The 23,901-nt window shown below is 38.0% G+C and overlaps 1 protein-coding gene across 1 annotated transcript in view; it reads right to left on the reverse strand.

Moving 5' to 3' along the window:
* Positions 1-23,547, reverse strand: part of LOC124605969 (solute carrier family 22 member 7-like) — a 150,510-nt gene extending 126,963 nt beyond the window's left edge. Inside the window, exons 1-3 of the mRNA XM_047137933.1 lie at positions 23,542-23,547; positions 23,133-23,392; positions 15,783-16,022 (exon numbers count right to left, since the gene is read on the reverse strand). Coding sequence (XP_046993889.1) covers positions 15,783-16,022; positions 23,133-23,392; positions 23,542-23,547 — 506 coding nt within the window. The remainder of the gene's footprint in view (positions 1-15,782; positions 16,023-23,132; positions 23,393-23,541) is intronic.
* Positions 23,548-23,901: the final 354 nt, after the last annotated feature.

Here is a 23,901-nt window from a genome sequence, read left to right on the forward strand (position 1 = left end):
CACATATTACAAATTGTGGATATCATGACAACATACTATTCGAAGGGAAAGGCCACCAATCTTTTTCTTTTCACTATCTTTTTTACTCCGATAAATTCTATAACCTAAACACACCATTACATTTTCTACAACAATTACACATGAAAAACTCCGCCCAGTGGGCATGGCTTTACATTGGTGACTCTCTATCTTATGGTCTCGTAATTATCTAACACTACAGTGCACTTTCTACATAGGATGGTGGATCTTTTGCTATATCTCACACTTCGACTCTCACACCCATCATCACGCAAATTTCTTCCAGACCGAGCGGTACAAAAGGAACATGCATAACCCACTATCTCTGAACCTATCTTGCTACTCTCCCATTCAAACCACACATACTTAAATTACATGAGATACACCACGCTGGCCACATGGAATTCAACACAAGGAATAGTCACAACGTTATATCACATCACTTTCAGCCTTCCCACTTCTATTAGTATTCATCCCAGTTTCACACGACACTGCCCCACTTCTTAGCTTTTCTTTGCTACTATGAACTCTGGAGGATATATGCATGTCTTCCTGTGCAATGCAAGCCAAGTGGCGTTGCTGGATAGACGGCTGACTCACCTTGCTTCACTCCCAGAGTATTATAGTTTGAATCAAGCGTCACATGGAAACATAACACGCAAAGTAATATTACGAACATATTCGTCACACCCGCGAGTCCTCAACTGATACCATGGACGAGTGCTTCTCTTTATACTTTGTCTCATACACAGATTGAGACTCACACAGTACTCACCACGTGGAAGTACTCGTCTCTAATTTCAAGTCCTGAACACGCCATTTCTTAAATACTTTCAACTTATAGTACACACGCCAGTAATTCAGCTTAAATTAAGCACTCGGAAGTATTTCAACTTATTGTTACACATGGTTTCATTGTGACCGTTGGCCACTTCCGAAGATTACTACGATCCCCTTAATATTACCTGCCTAACATTTAATCCTCCCCACAAAAGTTCCTGAAATAGAGAAATTAATATTCCAAACTACTCTTAAGTATTCTACATGCATACCATTCTCTCCACATTCTTGCCTTTACGGAGCACACCTAAGACAGGTCTTACCAACAGAATATCCACCACCAGAGTGCTGAAACATGGCCGTTCTTCAGGTCATCACGTACCTCTGCCGAGGGGGGCGGGGGATCACCTTGCTACCATATTGGTGAGCCACATTTCAGGCGCTCAAAGCTCAGGTAAATTTTATCACTTTGGTTCCACCAAAGGTGACCAATGGACTGTCTCAAAGATGATAATATATTGCACCTTGAGTATCAGCAGTTAGCAGACGACCATACATTCATTCATTTCACAGATCTCACCAAATTGGGTGTAGGGATTTATTTTGTGGAAGTGCACATGTGATCAATTAAATAAATAAATTATCAATCTTTCCTACGCTGGTATCCGGCTTCAGTGTATTAAGTGAAATAGAGTCATTATTACAAAAAGTATGTTGTTATGACAAGAATAACGAAGAATGTTGTACCTATTTTCAATGTCGGGCAGTGCTGTACCCTTTCAATGGTTTTGGATTTCTTCTGACAAAAAATAATCTGATATCTAACAGTAAAGATAAAATAAGTAAAATAGAGTGAGAAAGTGTTGCTTAGATTGCATTGTTTATCTCACAAAGGAGAGTCTTTAAGTAGCAAGCTTTTCTTGGTATATGAAGCTCCTTTTCGTAAATGGCGAATCACGCATGCAAATACTGTGGAACTTGAAACTAAATGCACACATAAATCACGATATCTTCATCACATATCGATGATAAAATACCACAGGGTGTGTACTGTTCTTATGTATACATAAGCAGTGGCGAGCATTTGGGCCACAGCTGTTGCAGTGCGTGTTCTTACTTTAACATTCAGTACTATTTCATACTCTGCAACTAATCTGTATATCTAACAATGGAAATTCCACGATAGAGTGTAGTAACATTACGGAAAGGAAAGTAACTGCTCACCATGTAGTGGAGATGCTGAGTCGCTTAAAGGCATAATAAAAAGACTGCACACAAACGCAACTCACACACATATTGTAAGTAACCTTTTTCTATGTCTGGATGGTGGCAATGCGTTAGACTGTATTAATAACTCTGACAGCACTGTGTGCCCTCTGTAAGACACTGTCTGTGGCTGGTTGAACATGCAGTTGGGAGTGTATAGTCGGCAGTGACGGAGGTAGGAAGTTAATACTTAGCAGTGATGGAGGTTAGAGGCTTGAAGTATTAGTGCGAAGGATGGTCTGGACGTGTGTCCATCATGGAAATGTAGAATTGTTGATGATTATATAATTTTTTTTGCAACTGGATGTCACAGATGATTTTATATATATATATATATATATATATATATATATATATATATATATACACTCTTGGACTTTGAATTTTTCTCCATCTATTACTTAACTTGTCTGTTTGTTGCTGGAAAACTCACTTCCGCCAATGTCATTCTTACGGAGATTTGACTGCTGATAAGCAATAACTCCAGAAAACTAACTTCCGCCTTTTAATGAGTGCTGATAAGGACTTCCGGTACAGCTTCAGCTATTGCTCTTTAAATTAGCTCTTAAGAAATTGTTTTCTGCGCAACACAGGACCTAGTATTACTAGTGCCTGTGTTGCAGAATAATCTTTTATTATTTTTTTTATTATTAGGGTACATTATTATCACCTCAACATATATATATATATATATATATATATATATATATATATATGTATATATATATATCACATTATTAACGCAAAATTTACTAAATACATTGTTTGCTCTTCAACAAAATTATTTCTTTGCTAGCCACATGCCTGCTAGTAGTTAGAGCCTACAGTAGTTACAATCTTTTATTTAGCTGGCTCTATTGATGCTTTTTGCTGTATCACTATAGTTCGTGTAATGAACATTGAACACACACACACACACACACACACACACACACACACATATATATATATATATATATATATATATATATATATATATATATATATATTTCTGTGTGGTGTCTCATGAAATGTGTAGGTTATTGTTACGATTTCTTCTGTTGCAGGGCCATTTTTTTGCGTTAATTTTTTGAGCAGTCAGATTGCGTTTGAGTTGTATTTGTCAGGAATAATTCTGTAGGTCAAATATGAAATGATAAAGACAAGCAAAGTGACAGAACATTCAGTTTCACTCATTAGTTTAAGTAGGTTCACTTGATTGGTAAGGTGGGTACCAGGTTGAGATTCATTGGGAGAGTGCTTAGAAAATGTAGTCCATCAACAAAGGAGGTGGCTTACAAAACACTCATTCGACCTATACTTGAGTATTGCTCATCAGTGTGGGATCCGTACCAGATCGGTTTGATGGAGGAGATAGAGATGATCCAAAGAAGAGTAGCGCGTTTCGTCACAGGGTTATTTGCTAACCGTGATAGCGTTACGGAAATGTTCAATAAACTCAAGTGGCAGACTGCAGGAGTGGCGCTCTGCATCGCAGTGTAGCTTGCTCGCCAGGTTTCGAGAGGGTGCGTTTCTGGATGAGGTATAAAATATATTGCTTCCCCCTACTTATACCTCCCGAGGAGATCACGAATGTAAAATTAGGGAGATTAGAGCGCGCACGGAGGCTTTCAGACAGTCGTTCTTCCTGCAAACCATACGCGACTGGAACAGGAAAGGGAGGTAATGACAGTGGCACGTAAAGTGCCCTCCGCCACACACCGTTGGGTGGCTTGCAGAGTATAAATGTAGATGCCGATTCAATTTCACTCAGCAGTTTCAGGATTAAACTTAGAAGTTTCACCTGCCCAGTTATTTTAGTCCAAGTAAGTAAATACTTAATAAAGAAGATTCAACTGGCGACCCTGCTAGGATATCTCATTGGTATCTTCTTTTCTGTATAGAGATTTTCCTTTGTAGTTGTGGTCTCTTATTTTCGTACTGTATTGTCACGAGCAAATCAGTTGTCGAATGCATGTGGATCTGCAGCAATTATCACGCAGTCACTTTTGAAATTAATTAGATATGTATTATTTTTGGTGCCATTTTAGTGTGTCTTCTCATTTTTGCCTTTCAAATTGTTTTTTGTGTGTTATCATATGAAATACTGTGATAATCATTGCGTGTGAAAAATGCAAAACTAGGTTCTAAAAAAGATTGAGAAACAACAGTGCAGACGAGTGTAGATTGTCAGCACCACCTAGTAATGAAGTGACAAATGTTCAATACAGTAATTTGGAAATAGAACGTAGGGATGAAGACCACGCAGTAAATCATGATGTAGACATTGAAACCATCAGTGAACAGGGAAGTACTTTCGATTGATCGGTCAGTAACAGATCGTCTTTATGAATATGAAATGACAGAACCAAATCTTGCAAATACCATCGATTCAGTTTTAGCGTCATCACCCTGTTCTCAGTTAGGTCACGGCACATTCTATGGTTTTCAGAATACGATTATTGCCACCGTAAATGCACTGCCAAACAGGACGGAGGAACATGTTTCAGCCACTAAAACAATGTTATTGCAATTAATGCCACAAATGGAGCAAAAGCTTCAAAAGTTACATGCAATGGAACAACATCTTCAAAACAACATCTTCAAAAGTGCCTGTTCTGCCTATTTATAAAATATGTGAAGAGAGATAATTTCAGACTTGTGTGCATGAAAATGATGAATTTATGGAAAGCTGTGAGATATGGATATGGGACATTAAGAGGACTTTTGCTTACAGACTGCCATTTGAGCCTTATGATGCACTTATAGAACATTTCTAGTCTGTATCATGTCCACAATAGAATTTTAAGTTATTGCAAATGTAAAAAAATGAAAAGACAGAACTGTATTCATTTATACATACTAAACGGTATTTTAAGATCAATGTGTAAAGTACATAGTGAGTGAATTGCATTCTAACAATTCAAATGATGCAATGGTCTGTTATCAAGAACTAGGCAATCCAGAAGAACGAGGTCACACTCAAGACATTGATCCATGACTTGTAGATATGTACGTATGTTGACCACTTTTTGTTTTCAGTTTATAGTATTTTTACACCTCAATGCAGGTTGATGTGATACATTTTTATCAATGTTGTAAATAAGTGAGTAAAATGAGTTACTTCAGTACTTTAGTGTTTTCTTCTTAAAAAACTTTATTTGAGAATTTGTGTTATGATGACGAATGGAGATATAGGTAGTGCTACAGCTGTGATGGGATGTTGATTCTAGCCTTTAAGTTAATTATTGTGAGATGGTGACTTCGTTTCTCTTGTCATTCAGCAATATTGAAGCTCAAGAGAAGTTATTTGCTTCATTTTCGGTTAATAAGCCATTTATTTCAGCTGCTACTGAACAGTTCGAGGATAAACCTTTCTCCTGTTGCATCTTAGAGTAGGTTATGTCATTATTAGTTACTTTATAAGATATCTCTTTCGAATGTTGTATTTATTTTGCTGGTGATTAACTACATATGACCACACAATTCTGACTCCTCACACAGACGTGTTGACACTTGTTGTCTGATGATACTGAGCTTGTGTCCTACTTACATCTTCTATTTGATGATCATCATGTAAACATAGTATGATTTTGAGAAATGAATTATTTGTACTGTAATGAAAAGGAAGTATTTGTGATAATTATAGAATGTGCAATAAGTGACGGAAACTGAACTGACTATGTAGTAATACTGAATGACATTCTTTACCAGCTTATGTTGTCTGGAGTTCAAGTCCCTGAACTGACTATGCAGTAGTAAGAATTGACATTGTTTACCAACTTAAGTTGTCAGGAGGTGAAGTCTCTTATCATAAATGAGAAGGAAATGCATGTACACTCACATATATTTTTCCTTAATATTTATCACAGAAACCAGATTATATGAACTTCATATATTGATATTTACATATAATTTTACTGTCTTTTGAGAATGTATCTTCGAGCATTGCTAGTTTTTATATTGTACAATAAATTAAATCACACATAATTACTATATATTATGAATATGTCTGCCTGCTTATTTCAGTGTTAGTGTGCTCATTTCCGATGCATGTGGGACCGGGTTCAATTCCCAGCTGGGTTGGAGATTTTCTCCACTCGGGGACTGGGTGTTGCGTTGCCCTCATCATCATTTCGTCCTATCACCGGTGGGCAAATCGGCGAATGTGGCGTTGACTGAGATAAGAGTCGTACTTGGAGGCCAAACTTTCCCGGATGTAGCACCCTAGCCAATGATGCCTTATGCTCTTTTCCATTTTCCACTATGTATATATCAACTCTGGGATCTGTGATTAATTGTAGCAGTTTTAAAGTATGTTATCATTAACGTCTTTAGAGAAATGTATCTGTAATTCAATGCTCTTACATGCCACACATCTTGCATGTTCTGGGTCAAAACACGCAGTTCATAGCACAGAGTGTACTGTACCATCAGAAAATGGATTTGTATACAGCAAATTTGCCACTAACTGGTTGACTTGGACATAAAATTTACAACTGTACTTCAACAAACTTGCCACACTTATATAATCATCTGTGGCCATACATATGTTGAGTAATTATCTGAGCATTGAGCTTTTGTCTTTGTCCTCATGATATCGATGTTATATTCAAGAGTATATAACTTACTATTGTTAATTTATGCACTATAATTCACTTTTGTTATTGCATCATGTATGAGACAGTTGATCTTCTGTGTCAATTACGAGAACCTGTTTTCTAAAAGGAATACAACTTCAAAGCTTTTGTGATCTTATCATGAACTCTGAGACACTGAGCAATGTTTACTTGTAGCTTATACAGTCAGTATGGATTGTGTAAAGTCTCTTTATCTGAATGTGAAAAAGAGAGACACACATATTGGTGTGTTTGTCAGTGGTCATAATGTATGTAACTAGTCCCTGAGTCTGTTTACATTTCAAACTTGTTTGTCTTCAAATGAGTACACTGAGATTTCGGTGTGGTTGTCAGTGGTCACAGTGAGAGTTGTTCCTGAGTTCACAGTACCTAAAACGTATTTCTTTACCTGTTTTTTTGTTTCCAGGCATACTTACTCTCTTGAAGTAGTGTAAATAACATTTTGATACCTCGTCAAATGAACTATCACCAATCTTATGTAAATACGACTGCTTACCTACACAATGATACCTGTATATTTATTTTGCCTCTCTTTGCACGATTTCTAATTTTATGTAATATCTCTATCTACATGACTAAAAGACATTTTCTACACTCTTGGAGAACTATAAATAACCCTGTCAAATGAAGTACTATCATTTTCATGTGGATATCAGTGCTTACACGCACAAGATGATACTTGTATACTATTTTTCTTGACTACATTGTACACCTTATCAGTTTCTCATTATGTACATAACTTACATAATCGCATGCTTATGATTATGTATTTCTCCAGCTTTGTAAAACATCTGACGCTATTTCTCTCACTTTCGATATCTAAGAATCGATATCTAATAATCTCTGAGATATTACGCGAGTGAACAGTTGCTGATAGTAGTCGGTCGCAGCCTGCCTTGGAGACAAGCCTTGCAACATATGTAGCAACCTGCTGGAGGCGTGGTAGCAGCAACGGAGGAGACTTGGCATTATGTGAGGATTTTTGGTAAATTGCTTTTTGTTAGATGTAGCTGTTGCTCGCTTGCGCAGTGGAGGGAATTTGTAAGATTTTTGTATCCATACATTGCGAGTAATATTGGTATCTTTGTTGTGACCAATTGCAAGAATACTGATTATAGACGTTGTGGAATATTTAAAGGTTTGCTATGCTATCTGTCGAATTCAAGGAAAGGCCTGAATCAAGTTTATCAGTGTTAAAAACCGTCAGTTTCCTTAATGTAGTAAAGTAAATATTTTACTTGGTTTGTTTCACATTTTTACACCGCTTGTGGCTTGTTAACCAAACTCCTCCTGATCATACGATTTTTATATAAAATTTAATTACTGAAGGTGTTTTAAAACTGTCTTTGCAACTTAAAAAAAATTTGTGTTGCAGCATTGATTTGTTTCGTTTTAATTTTATCTGTAGTTTGCAGCTCTGAATGAGACGGTAATCAGTACACAGGAAGTTTCTATAAAAGCGCGTTCAGTCACAATTTTTCTGTGTTTAATGAAATTACACGACGCATTTCGTACCCAGTGGGTTCGTCTGATGCAAATCGTCCGATACGAGTACATAATTTAAATTTGCTCTTGAGTGAGTGGAAATGCGTTCTCCTGTTACAAGACTGATAGATGTTAGCTTACGCATTTCGTGAATCGAGTGCGGAAATGTATGAGAAGCAGGAAAAGTGCAATGAAAATTTTACCGGAAAAAACAAGGAAAACGTCTTTAACCTTTTGCGGACAGCATACATAGCGTATTCACACTGTTGTCACATATGGTGCACAATTTTTTACAGCTCTTCAAAAACACTTCACATATTTAATTTGTCCTGAAGTGGGCAGAAATGACGTATATCACATAGAGTCAGAGATCTTAATATGTAAGTAGTTGAGAGATGCAAGGCATAAATTTAAACCGGTCTTTAAAATAACTAAAATAGCTATGGGTAATGAAATCTGTTTGTTCATTTATCACAGATTCAGATCTTTCGTTTTGTGAAGGTGCATTTCCAACAGTTCTGACTGACTTATGTAGGGAAAATATGCAAAAATTTCAAAACTCGTTCCCGACAACACACAAATACCTTCAGACTTAACCACTGTGAAAAATCATGTATTTCACCTCATATGCCAGAAAGTAAACATATGTTCAGCAAGATAGGAAGCAATTTGGTAATATTATACAATGAAGCTTATGGAGAGATCATACATCACTTACAACAATAGGAAATATACTTCCACAAAATCACAAAGCCTAAATTTAAACTCTGTGATAACCTTCATCTTTGATCACATCATGTTAAACTAAATCAGTTAAGTGCTTTTTTTAAATAGTCGTAAACAAATGTGCGCCTTGACTGACGTGATATGCTACGACAATATGAATATACCAATGTACACTGTCCTCAAAAGGTTAAACATGTTCTTCCTTGTTTGTGCGATTAGTTTTCCATTGATTCCTCCACTGTTTCTGATATATTTCCGCACTCGATTCACGAAACACCTAAACTCACCGTGCTCAATGGCAAACGAAAATTATGTAATAGAGGATGTACAACTCAAGATGGACGCACAGAGCCCGAAATGCTTCGTTTAATACAGTAAAACACGGAAAAAATGTGACCGGACGTGTGTTTACTCAAAATTTATGTGGTTTCGTTTTACTGAATTAAAACATCATCAGTGCTCCGTTATGAAACGTAATTAAAATTTGCCTTGCTTCTTAGTTCTAAAATCAATGTGTTGTAAACGAAGCTGATTTTACTTGCTGTATTTGAGTCCGATTTTTCATACTATGGAAAACCGTCTGCGTGCAAGTATTTGATGTTTAACCTCGCCTTGCACTGTTATTTATCATCTAAGCCCACAATGCCTTGCAGGACTATACCCTTCTTGGTAGGAAGTGAAAGGTAATAAGAACAATCACACCGAAGAAAGGCAACTTCTCATTGTTGTACAATGTGGAAGACAAAATGAATACAGAATGTGTAACACGGTTCCTCTCGAAAAGTATTCAAAAGAAATAACTATTTAACCAAATTAATCCTACTGCTTGGCAGATGATGTGCTGATAAGCTATATAAAAGGACAAAATGAAGTCAATCATTGCAGTTTCGTTTTCACAACGACGTAGTTTCAGGTGAGCAGTCAAAAAGGTGAAACATGTTCCTAGGCTTAAAACACCTTACCAACAATGGATCTTTTACAACTTTTCTAAAGAAATAAAGTCAGACTCTCTGAACATGACGGGTATCGAAACATCTTTGAGTAAACAACCCAGAGAACTACATTGCTTTTTGAACAGAACATTGTTTCAAAAACCTAAATATAACTAGTAATGGCACAGAAAAGAGGAACGTCAAATGAACTATTATTTTCTACTGATACCTTAGTTTAAGATGGGTTTCTACTTATTAGGGATTTTAATTGATTTTATATTTCTCCACAACTCACATTATCTGCCATTTCGACGTTCGTGTGTAAGACTGACATAAGGATCTTTCGGCTTCATACACTTTCCATAATTTAATATTTAGGACTTTGGTCTCTCATCTTCTGCTTCAGAGGCAGCGTGGATGCTATATGACTAAAATGTGTATTTTGATACGTTTATCAACTGTACATGAGATAAAAACCCTGGTATATTTTAGTCCGATCGTTTGGAAAATTACAACTTCATATTCACTGAGCTCTTCTCGCTCTGTTTATGCTTAATTGGAGTTTTATTTCCCTTTAACTGTCAAAAACGTTCTTACTTCGTTTATATCTGTAAGTAAAATCTCATTGACATGGTATCATTTTACTAAAACTGCTGTCTAACAACAGTAGCCACTCAACATCTGGTTCTGGACATCTGCATGAAATACGGGTTACAAGGTTGTTTCAGATGAAGATCTCTCTATCAGGATTAGAAATTTCCACGTAAACAGCTCGATTTTCCAGACAGGGCAAAGTGAATGACAACAACTCAATAGTAAAGGGCAAGATATGAATACACAGTAAAAATATGAAACATAAGTATGAGTTTACAAACTGGTTTCCGAGTCGCTGCAGTATTCTACTTTTGTGTACTCTTATTTTTATACAGCAAATGCATACTGCCTAATTGGAATACAGTAAGCGTCTCGCAAGGAAATTATTTTATGGCCTTTGTCAGTCACGTATCACAAAAATAGTTTCCCGAGCAATTACCACTTGTTAGTACGAAACATTCGGATATTTTAAATGTATTTCAGCATCAGATGAGGTAAAAACTTTGACTGAGCTACCAGTTGACGAAATGCTATGATACATGTTCAAATCATCAAATCATACATAGCCAATAAGGAGTAGAGATAGTTTTATTACCGATAACTCCGACGTATGTACAGTATTTAACGATGACTCTCTGAATGTAGCAGATGAATTAATCAGAAATGGATTTTCTTCAGGGAATCATAAAGGGTGAGTCATTACGTATTGCCACCTAAAAAACTCCGAAAGTATGGTAGTAGCTTAAAACGTTTTGTGGAGCGAATGTTGCTTGGGACATAATGTGACATTGTTTCTTGTTGCTACGTGGGGTCGCTTCAGAGATATGAAGGTCAACTTTGTTTTTTTTAATGGGATGCTATAATTAGGTACTCATTTTCTGATAGCGGCTATCGAGACTAATCCAATGATGTCTAACAGTAAGGTCTTTGAAGTCAACGAAGGTTAAAAAGGTGGCATGAACGTACATTTACAGAAGGTTTTCGAAGTGATGGCCACTGGTATCAATCCATTGCTGCCATCTTCGTATCATGGCATCTATGGTATTCCATATCACTCCATCACTTATGGAAGCACAAGCTCTGACAAGTCTCTCTCGTATATCGTGCAAATAGTAAATATTCGCCGAATACGGCGTATTTATCTATGTGCCACTGACATGTAAACACCATTCGACGGTCTCGCAATACAACACTAATAGGAACGGTAAGACGAGTATCGTCGTATCAGGCGAATGTGAATGATGTATTCCTTCGAAAAACAAGTCGAAATGCTTCTCATTTTCGTAGGATGCCAACGAAATTCAGTGAGTGCTAGAGACTTATACGCTGAAAGATATCCTGAACGTTCTCACCCAACACGTCGTACATTTAAATATGTTTATGATAAATTGACAACAACTGTATCTTTAACGCATCGGAAACAAATCCGGCCAAGGAAAGTTACTAACGAGGAGCGGAAATTGGTACTCTTGCCACTGTGGTACGAGATCCTTGCGTTAGTTCACGTCAAATAGCAAAGGAATCTGTCCTGAGCCAGAGTAGTGTTGTTCATGTTGTGCTTTACCATAAATATCCTTACCATATCAGTCTGCACCAAAATTTAGCTGGTACGGATTAAATGCATCGCACTGAATTCTGCCGATGGGCTCAACTTCAGAATCAGAGGGATTACCCATTTATTAATTTGATTTTATTTACTGACGATGCTGCATTCACTAACCATGGAAATGTTAATTTGCATAACATCCATTATTGGGCAACTGAAAATCCATGTTGGCTGCGACAAGTTGCACACCAAAAATCATGGTCGGTGAATGTATGGTGTGGGTTTCAGGTGGACAGAATTATAGGCCCCGATTTCATCGAAGGATATCTTAATCGTAGGAAGAACACCACATTCCTGCAAGGAACATTAGGTCTGTTATTGGAAGATATACCTTTAGGAATAAGGAACAGAATATGGTATCAGCACGATGGGTAACGACACATTTTTCGCTGATGGCTAGAAATGAGTCGCAGAGAAAATACCCAAATTCTTGACATCTCAGGATTTTTTCTTGTGGGAATTCGTAAAAGATGTTTATAAATACGTTCCAACTACAATTTTCAGAGTATGTGCTTCGGTAAGTGCCTTGTGATAAGGAAAACTACTCAATCCATGATAAGAAGATTGCAGCACTGCATTGATACCAATGTTCATCACTTCGAACATGTTCAGTATGTTCATGCCACCTTTGTGACCTTCGTTGATTTTGAATGACCTTACTGTTACACATCATTGGATTTGTCTCGATAGCCGCTATCAGAAAATAAGTACCAAACTACAGCATCCAATTTAAAAAAAAAGAAACGTAAACAAATTTGATCTTCATATCTCTGAAGTGACCCCACCTAACAACAAAAGACCAATGTTATATTATGTGGCTCCCGTTGTCCCATGCAACTTTCGTCCCACAAACTTTTTAGCTACTACCACACTTTCGGAGCTATTCTTGGTGCCAATAGTTAGTGAGTCACCCTGTGTAACTATTATAGAGAGTGGCTCTCCAAGACCACAGTATGAAATTCAACTCTGTGGTACTAGCAACAGGGAGACTGGGTCAATAATTACGGTGCTGAAGACCAAGAACTCACATGCGTATGATGTGATATTTAGCAGAACAGTAAAGCACTGTGCTGCATATGTTAGCTACAGTTGTTTTCTTTTTTTCTTTAGGAATGGTCAGTTTCCTGAAGCACCCAATAGCAAACGCCATTTATGAAAAAGGAGAAAGGGATAATATTGATAAATGTATACCTATTTTTATGCCACTAGTATTTGAAAACGATTGTGAAAAGGCTGGATAAACAACCGTAATTTATCAATACCGTTCACTTGCTATCAAACGGACAATCTGGATTGAGAAGAGGCTTAGCAACTGGAAACGCTATATACCCTTTCATCAGTTACACGTTGAACGAATTCGACAAAAAGTTGCGTACAGTAGGTATCTTCATTTTCATAGTGTGGATTACAAAATACTACCACAGAGCATTATGGAATGAGATGAGTAGCCCACAACTGGTCCTTCTCATACACGAAGAACAAACAGAAAAAAGTCGTTCTCCAGATCCGTGAGAACAGCTACGAGGTGGCATCTGATTGGAGAACTGTTCAATGGACGGAGCGCCAGGTATCGATGCTGAGACAGCTGCGGTTTCTTTTTCATGTAAATGTTATGTCTTGTAATATGATATTAGTCTCTAAATTAGTACTGTTTGCTGTTGACACTAGCTTCTGTATATAAACGTCATCAGTTCTAATGAGACAGTTGCTTCTATAATAATTCTGTTTTCTGGTGACACAATCTCGGCTGTGAATGCTATTGAGAACAACATGGGCAATGAATCAAATAATGAAGGTCAAGTGATACGTTGATGACTTGTAGAAAGAAATTCTTGCTCAGTCACAGCAGTAATTAGTTTCCACAGTTTATGACACACAGATCAACTAAAACTGACGTTTTCATTATACAGAACTGGCGTGTGGTTAGTAATTCTGGACAGTTCTATTTTTTAGGTGTTGAGATACATAGTAAACTTTTATGGAATACCATGTTCAGGATCTTGTTCAAGGAGTGAATCATTGTGTATTTACCGTTAGAGCATTTTCTGCAGTAAGTGATCGTGCAACACGAAATTTAGTCTCCTTTGCTGAATATCATTCGCTTATGTCCTATTGCATTATAATACCTGGTTAATGATCCTATTGACAAAATGAATTTTTAGCTCAAAACCGTGCAGTTAGAGCAAAATTTGGTTTGAGTTCGTCATCCTCTTGTCGGCCTCTATTCAGTAGTCTAGGAATTCCGATACTGGCCCCTCGAAATGTATTTTATTTCGTGTGGTTTTCTGTTGACGACGTAACCTTCTTCCCAAGATTTAGTGCTTCCACTCAGTTAACGCTAGGAAGGAAACCAGTCTACATTCGGGTCGCATTTAATTGATTCTTGTACAGCCAGACGAGCAGTATTCTGCAGCATCCCTCTTCAGTAACCTACCACAGGAATTGAAAAGTCTTTGCAGTAATTCCAGCTCGTTCAATGCTAAAGTGACGAATTTCCTCAGGATCACTTCCTCTACTCTATTAGAGAGTTTCTAGATAAATTAATCTAATTCCTGTAACACTTAATTGATTATGATTGTATACTGTGTGTTGACCATTATGTGGGAATGGGTAGAAAGTTTACATTGGAGCAGAAAAATACAAATAAAAACTAAATTTTTTTCTTAATGAGAGAGACATGTTTGCCTCGTTTGTATCCTTTATATTTTTCCAATTTTTAGCTTCCTTTTACAGGTATTAATAATTTTCAAAAGTTGTTTGTTTTGAAATTTTCATGTTGTCCCCTTAGCTGCCATGGTACTAGTAATTACGCAAATCCGTTTTGTATTGAGAACACAATCAGTAGTGGAAACTTAATCTGTAGTTATTACTGGATAGTTTTTAGGGCGTACTGAATATTATTACTCCTCGAACGGACTATTTACGAGAGACACACAACTGAATAAGCCTGTGTTAGCTACCTCAGCTGAGAGCGACGTGTTGAGCCTGACTTCCAGTCATTGGCGTGACGCCTGCTCGGCCACATTCTTATCGGACTAGTGTGTACTGTATAATTCTAACTAAAATTTATTCTGATACGCACATGACGGGCAGGCACCTGATCTGTCGAATTCAATGAGTCTGACGCCAGGCAGCTGTATGCAGAAAGATTTCCTAATAGACATTTGCCGAACAACACAGAAAACTGAAAAGCCAGAAACGAATCAAACAGGAAAAAATTAGAAAAAGTGTCTCTAAATAATATAACGCTAATAATTGACCATATATACTTCTTTTTACGTCCTCTGTCAATTCCTCAGATATTTCCCAAACATTAATTAACATCCAACTCACACGCAACTTGTCATCTGGATTGGGTTCATCTCCATTACATTTTATTTATGTCAATCACAGGTGCAGACGCGTTCCTTGTAAATGCAGATATGCTCCTCCGTTAGGTCCTACGGAACTAGTAATAAAAATACGTAAAATGACTGCATCCGGTTACTGAAGTGTCTGTTTGATCTGAGACTGAGAAATACGTAACAGTAATCTCTATTTTACTATCATCTAATTTTTATTTTACATACAAATATAACTTACGTTAATATCAAATTCTCTCGTCATTAACTTCTGAGGCATACATAAAACAACGAAAATCTTTAATAACTTAATACCCACCAAGTGATAGGTTAAAATATTTGTCCATTGCTCGAATATTACATTATAAATGTAAAATGAATAAGACTGCCACAATCTCACAGACAGATTGCTTACATATCGCCTACGTATCCGAATATTAGGCTCAGTGCCACTCCGATGTCTTGTGCGTAGAACAAGACGTCATTGGCGGACTGCTGGTTGTCGCAGACCCAGTTCATCTGGGAGGGGACAGTCAGAGAGAACCACGTGTCGTCGTAATCCCAGCCGTGCTGACACTTGACGGGTTCTGAACTGTTCCAGTTGGCGTCATGGCTATGGTTGTACATCAGGCACTTGCTGAACGAATTGCCTGCCCTGTGTGAGGTCAGATATTTTTAATCAAGTTGCGTAGAAGGCTGTAAAATAACAACACTGCAATCAAAGCGAAAACAGCTAAAATGACCTATAAATCAAGCAATTTCCTAGAACGAACGATGGGCTAACGAATCAACGTAAATATGAATCTTTGAATTCGTACAAACTGTTACAAAAAACCAACCATAAAATACGTGAAACTATCATTAGCTCGTACATCAGTTTGGATTGCATAGTGATTTACTAGACATCGTTCTAATGGAGTTCGTATGCCGTTGGCTTCCTCGGACTGTGGAGATGACTTAATCCAGCTAGCTGTAGGGGACCGACAGTTAAACGTGGGAAATGAACCACGATGGTACTCTGCAATTTTTCCGTTAGTGTACACTGTCAGAGGTGACTGACGTGATTGAGGATCAGCCGTAATGAAATTTGAACCCTTTTTTGATTTTGTGAGCGATACGGCTTTTTGTAGATTTATCTGAGTATCCACCTGTCAGGAATGATATGCAGGGTGGTCCACTGATCATGACCGGGCCAAATATCTCACGAATTAAGCGTCAAACGAAAAAGCTACAAAGGACGAAGCTTGTCTACCTTGAAGTGGGAAACCAGATGGCGCTATGGTTGGCCCGCTAGATGGCACTGCCATAGGTCAAAGGGATGTCAACTGCGTTTTTTAAAATTGAAACCCCCGTTTCTGTTACATATTCGTGTGGTACGTGAAGAAATATGAATGTTTTAGATGAACCACACTTTTTGCTTTGTGACAGATAGCGCTGTAATAGTCACAAACATATAGCCCACAATTTTAGACGAAGAGTTGGTGACAAGTAGGTTTTTTTAAATTAAAATACAGAACGTAGGTACGTTTGAACATTTTATTTCGGTTGTTCCAATGTGATACATGTTTCTTTGGGAACTTATCATTTCTGAGATCGCATGCTGTTACAGCGTGATTCCCTGTAAATACTACATTAATGCAATAAATGCTCAAAATGATGTCCGTCCACCTCAGTGCATTTGGAAATACGTGTAACGACATTCTTCTCAACAGCGAGTAGTTCGCCTTCAGCATTGTTCACACATACACTGACAAAGCGCTGACTCATGTTGTCAGGCGTTGTCGGTGGATCACGATAGCATTTATCCTTTCCCCACAGAATGAAATCCGGGGACGTCAGATCCGGTGAACGGCTTCGACGACCAATCCACCCGTCATGAAATACGGTATTCAATACTGCTTCAACCGCATGCGAGCTATGTGCCGGACAACCATCATGTTGGAAGTACATCGCCATTCCGTCATGCAGTGAAACATCTTGTAGTAACATCGGTAGAACATCAAAATACAGCATACATTGCACCATTTAGATTGCCATCGATAAAATGGGGGCCAATTATCCTTCCTCCCATAACGCCGCACCATACATTAACCCGCCAAGGTCGGTGATGTTCCACTTGACGAGGCCATCGCGGTTTTTCCGTTGTCCAATAGTGCTTATTATGCCGGTTTACGTTAGCGCTGTTGGTAAACGACCCTTCGTCGCTAAAAAGAACGTGTGCAAATAATCTGTCATCGTCCCGTATTATCTCTTGTGCCCAGTGGTAGAACTGTACACGACGTTCGAAGTCGTCGCCATGCAATTCCTGGTGCATAGAAACATCGTACGGGTGCAATCGATATTCATTTAGCATTCTCGACAGCGACGTTTTTGAGAAGCCCGATTTTTGCGCAATTTGTCTGCTACTGATGTGCGGATTAACCGCGACAGCAGCAAGAACACCTGCTTCGGCATCATTATTTGTTGCAGGTCGTGATTGACGTTTGACATATGGCTGAACACTTCCTGTTTCCTTAAATAACGTAGCTGCCCGGCGAACGGTCTGGACCTTGGATGATGTCGTCCTGGATACCGAGCAGCATACAAAGCACACGCCCGTTGGGCATTTTGATCACAACAGCCATACATCAACACGATATCGACCTTTTCCGCAATTGATAAACGATCCATTTTAACACGAGTAATGTATGACGAACCCAATACCGTCCGCACTGGCGGAATATTACGTGATACAACGTAGTTATACGTTTGTGACTATTACAGTGCCATCTATCACAAAGCGAAAAAAGTGGTCCAACTAAAACATTCATATATCTTTACGTACTAAATGAATATTTAATAAAATGGGGGTTCCTATTAAAAAAAAAAAAACGCTGCTGATATCCGTGTGACCTATGGCAGCACCATCTAGCTGGCCAACCATAGGGCCATTTTCCCCCCCTTCAAGCTAGATGAGTTTCGTTCTTTGTAGTTTTTTCCGTTTGATGCTTGTTTCGTGACATGTTTGGCCCGCTCACTGTCAATGGACCACCCAGTATACAACATATCAATATAGTGCCATATGTACGGACCTCATGTTTATTCATTTTCTGTAAATTTGTTTACTGCGGAATGATATTTGGGTTGATGTGAAATGTCACCTGAACTGTAAGTAACATGTTTTCATCGAGGAGAAAAACTTAAAAATTTTGTTTTGAAAGGAGAGCCTACTCGCCTCCCTGTTATGAAATTGGTGTTATATGATGTAAAGCTGCTTAATAATGAAGAGACAGTTCCTAAAATGAAATGTGTTGCGAACTGTGTCTATGCTAAATGTACAGAGAACTAAGCGTTTGAAGCAATAATACGGAACACGAATGATTATTCAAAATGTAATCATACTGATGGTTCTGTTAGCACAGTATTACTAACATACACATGTGTTGCCTTGCGACGAGCCAAAGTCTGTAATTTATTGTAGTCATTCTGTCAGTAATTTATTGCTCGAAGTGCCGCTTGCAAAGACCAGGCAATTGCATAGATTAAATGAGAAGGTTTACGGTGTCAGAGAAGAAGTTCAGTGGCAGATGAATAGCTGAAGTAGAATTACAAATGTACGTTCCTTCTTAATGTGACTGTATGCGCTAATATGGCGTATTTTGTGCGTGTAAACCAACACCCTACATACTCCGTATGCAATCCTGATGATTATCTGAGGAAAAATGGCGAATATAATCTTGTACAATTACCTATTTAACGTAGTTAACCAGGAGCAACGACATATGCAGCTGTTGTGTAAGTTGACTGACCCCACATTAAATACATCAGAGCCTGGTCGGGGGAGAAATGTGAATGAAGATGTGAAAGAAATTATCACCGAGGAGCCAGGGAGTGGAACGGAGTGCGCTAATTCTTACAGTCAACTAATCGATGAGCTTGGTATCAGTGAAGACGCACGTGAAGGGGCGCATGAGAATGCGCGTACGAAAGTAGAAGCAAGCGATCATGAGAGCGAAGAAAATTTCAGAAATATTAGAACATGCTCTTTTGAAAATGCAAGAAACAAATGCCATGACGACATATGTAATCACCATACTGTAAAAATCTTTCGAAGATAGAGGCAATAAGAAAACCTCTACGACAGTCTTCAACCCTTTCACAGCAAATTACAAAACAGCAACACTACCGCATTCAAAACAGACAATAAAAGAAGTTGATAGCTGAGGAACGAAATGAAAACATCTGTACCGAACATCGGAAAACATAAAATGGACTGTATGATGAAATCATAGCTTCTTTTTGTTTTGTATGCCAAAAAAATTTAATGAGATGCTACAAGTGGCTGCGGAGCAAGACATTGCTTCCTTTGGAACTGGAATTTTAGTCCCTGGCTAACAAATCAATTCACATATAAAAATGGATAGAGTTTTTGCGATCATATCTCGGTTATTACCACCTCATCCAAATGATAAATCTTAGAGAAAGTTCTTAAAGGGTCATAATTACGATGTTACATTCCTGCAGGAAGTAGTATTTAGTAGAAGTAACATAATTATGACATTAAATATTTCGTAGGAGACTGTCTATGGATGTTAATTTAAAAAAATTGTGCCATCTGCTGCACAATTGTACATTTATCCTCTACCTACAGTTATTGCAAGTATCTTCATACAAGAGAAACAGTGTGTATCAATGGGTCAAAAATGCATTTTTGTCAAATATCACCCATTCCGCAGTAGAATTTACATAAATATCGTAAGGGTCTGTCTAAACACATTCGATATAAAACTTCTGTGCAGTATGACAATTAGAGTAATGGAACAGTCATGTATATTTTTCATTTTGTTCCACTGATGAACAGTATTTTTCGAAAGAAGAGGGTTGTAACAATGAAACCATTAGAAAAAATCATGCAATTGTACATTTGTTGGCATAAATACCCTTTTTCAAAATTATAGTAATATTATTAATAAATAGTAGTAGTAGTTATTGTGAGACATTGGTGTGGGTAACTCAAATTTCAGATTAGCCCGCTGAAGCCAGTCGGGAATATCAGTGCACCGTCGCTCTCAATCCCACATCTCACAACAAGTATTCAGCAAACTTTCATACGCAAGAAGAAGTTGATGAAATGAAAGTATGAAATACGAGGGTTCACTGAAAAATAATGCCTCCACCTTCGTAACTATTCAACAGTTGGCAGTGTTGGTATGTGGCAGGCACTGACATGTTACGTGACCACTTCTCTACAACTCCAGTGGTCATGAAGCCTTAGCATTGAACGGTTGTGTTGTTGCAGTATGGTACCCAGCGCAGACGGTCGGTCGATGCAATTTAAGCGACGTGCAGTCATTGAATTCTTGACAGCAGAAGGTGCCACCGCAAAGGAGATTCATCTGAGAATGAAAGTAGTTTATGCCGATTGTGTTGATGTGAGTACTGTGCGTTGTTGGGCGAGTAAGTTTAAAGATCTTGAGGCGACAACATTTGACCTGCGTGACAAATAAAATGTTGGACGTCCTGTGACAGCAGCCACCAAGTTTCACAAGCAAAATGTTGACAGATTGATTGAGGACGATCGTCGTATCACTCATAGAGAAACTGGAAGCACAATAGGCATTTCACAAGAACGTGTGGGTCACACTAATGCATGACAATGCCAAACCACACACTTCACGTGCCACCACAGCAGAATTTCTCAGACGGAATCTTACACTGTACGGCATCCTCCACACAGTCCAGATCTAGCAATGTCTGACATCCATCTCTTCCCGATAATCAAAGACAATCTGCGATAACATGACTAAGCCTCTGATGAAGACGCTGAGAGAACTGTGAGACTGTGGTTGCGGAAACAGAGTGTCGAATTCTTCCGTGACGGCTTCATAAAACTTGTTCATCGTTGGCAGAAATGTAGTCAATTAGCTGGTGATTATGTGGAAAAGTGAATATTGTTAATTAAAGACCACATTCTAAGGGTTATTTCTGCGTTTGATTTATTGAAATATTCCCACTCATACGCATTTAACGAAGGCGGAGGCATTACTTTTATTTCTACCCTCGTAAATAAGTAACTAAATGTGGAAGAAACAAGCACAATCCTGCAGGATGGTCATGTGAAGCATTACTGATACGGTAGCAGGTTTTCGAGAAACATCGTTTGCAATGGTTACATTGAAGCATATACAATGAAACTAGGTGACATCATTATTCCGTTATTAGACCACTACACGTGTAACATGATCACCTCTATGTCTTAGTCTGGAACATCGATTTCTATTAGTACAAATTTAACTTATTCTCAGGGGAGACAGCAGGACTGTGACATGCAACTAAAGAATATCCCAAGAGAAACTCATGCTCTTTCATTCTTAAAGTCCTCCATAGCAAATCAAGAAGCGTAATTTGTAAAATTAATAAATGGTTATAATTAGTCTATTAAGGATTTACAGAAGAAAAGCGAGTCTAACAAAAAGCATGTACATGAAAGTTGGAGAAACCGGGCGAAAGATTTTCGTAGGAGCAGTAACCCAATGTTAGTGCAAGACAAGTGCAGACACAGAGCCTAAAGTCTACTAGCAAAGTCGTTAAGGGGGAATCTGACTGAAATGTGTACACAGTTACGTGGAGAGTTAATTGGGGAGTCTCATTACAGACTGCCTACTGTTGAAGAGAAATTTACTACTGGTGAGAGAGGGAAAAGTCAGTTTAAGTTTTTTTTTTATGAGGTAATCAATTTACAAAATAATTTTCGACATTTAAGGGAAAAATATGAGACGAATAAAACATTCTCAGAAATGCTAGAGGTGTTAACTGGTCAGGAGGAGGTTACTTAAATCCATGCACCAGTTTCAATTCATGCTACATTACTACTGGGCATTTCGAAGAGATTATGGTAAGTATTGAGAAGGATGGTTAGGCATTAAGGAAGAAGTTAAATGCACATTTTAGGTTAATGGTGGTGGTCTTAACATTATTTAGGAATTATCACGTTTTGGTAACTGTCCAATCCCTCAAAAAGGTTCAAGTATTTAAAAATTCAACAAACGGCATTCATCCTCATACTTGATTGCAGCAATCTGATCTTCTACCAAAGAGGTCTTGTAGTTATAAGATTGAATTTGTATGCTGTTATTTGGATGGTGAAATGTATTGCAGAAGTGTGCATCACCTCATACGTGTGAAACACCTGAAGAATTTGGACATATATTCATTCAAGCATGCTGGTGTAAAGGAGAATAAGATGATGAAAAGCACAGTAGACTAATTATGGAATATTTTAGCCAATCTGGCTTTACAAATCCTGCTCACTTTTATGGGTGTATTATTTTGAGGTGCAATTCCTATAGTACTACTGAACTGATTCGCATTTTTTGTTACGAAATCCCGTTAATGTGGCTGCTTCAAACAATTCTTGCTGGAGGACGTAAAGATAATCTCGAAAAGTTTCAAAGCTTATTACAGGAGTTTTGATATGCCAGTTGACGTGGAGAGAGTGATCATTATCAGAATGCCAACCAGTTTCCACTCTTTAGCCAGGGTAATTGGGATACGTAAAATATGAGTATGTGCAGTCTGATCTGTGTAAGTGGCGACTTGGGAAAATAGATGGAGTTATCAGAAACAAGAAAGAGATAGAAATGAGAGCTGTATTTTTTAGGAAGGAGAGAAATGATTGGGACTCTCAGAAAGAATGGCACGTTAAGATTCCTTTACTGTTGCAGTACAGAGTATGATATATAAGGTGTTTGTAATGCTATGACGGACATTTTGAAGTGAATCTCACCTAGGAATTGTAAAATTCTTCCACTGTATCAGCGACAGATTGGCTCGTTCCCTGCCAGGAACATGGCACCAGTGGTCAGGCGTCTGCATTGCTAGAAAGAAAACATTTATACTCAACATATTGAGACATGGGCCGACGCAGTTGAAAACAATGTTGAGCCTCGTCTGAAATATTCCTCTGGACCCGATGGAGTCTAGCACTTCCTCAAATGCTGGCGCGACTTTGAGGTTCCTTCTGTGCGTGTCAATTTCCCCGTTTTCCTGTAGGCAAACAGCACGTCTATAGACTTACAATAATGTATTGATACTAGTTTATTAGTTATATAATAGTGAGTATTATAATGCGTAAATATAAATACTGTTATGAAGAAAGATTCAAAGGCTGATGACAAATAAGTTGCAAGCTTTACCTCCATTGTCTCTCCAAGCACTAAAAAGAAATAGGTTTGCCCTGATCATTTTAAAAGACTCCGTTATTCCAATTGAAACACTGAAACTGACGTGTTATACGAATAAGAAATAAAATTATCCTCCTACGCATCAGTTTAAAAGTCGTTATAGTAAATGACCAGCAACTGCTCTACTAGAACTAAGCTTCGCATTTTGTCTCACACGTCTGTCAGTATTATGCAGATTGTTGTATAAAGCCATATAAACCTAACATCAGTGTCAGTATCTGCGGTGGTATATGTTTAAAATTTCAGTAAGTGTTGTAGCAGCAACAGTAACTGCAGTGAGACCTGTTTAAAATTTCAGGAAATACTTGGCAA

The sequence above is a fragment of the Schistocerca americana genome, chromosome 3, assembly GCF_021461395.2.
Source record: "Schistocerca americana isolate TAMUIC-IGC-003095 chromosome 3, iqSchAmer2.1, whole genome shotgun sequence".
Lineage (NCBI taxonomy): Eukaryota > Metazoa > Arthropoda > Insecta > Orthoptera > Acrididae > Schistocerca > Schistocerca americana.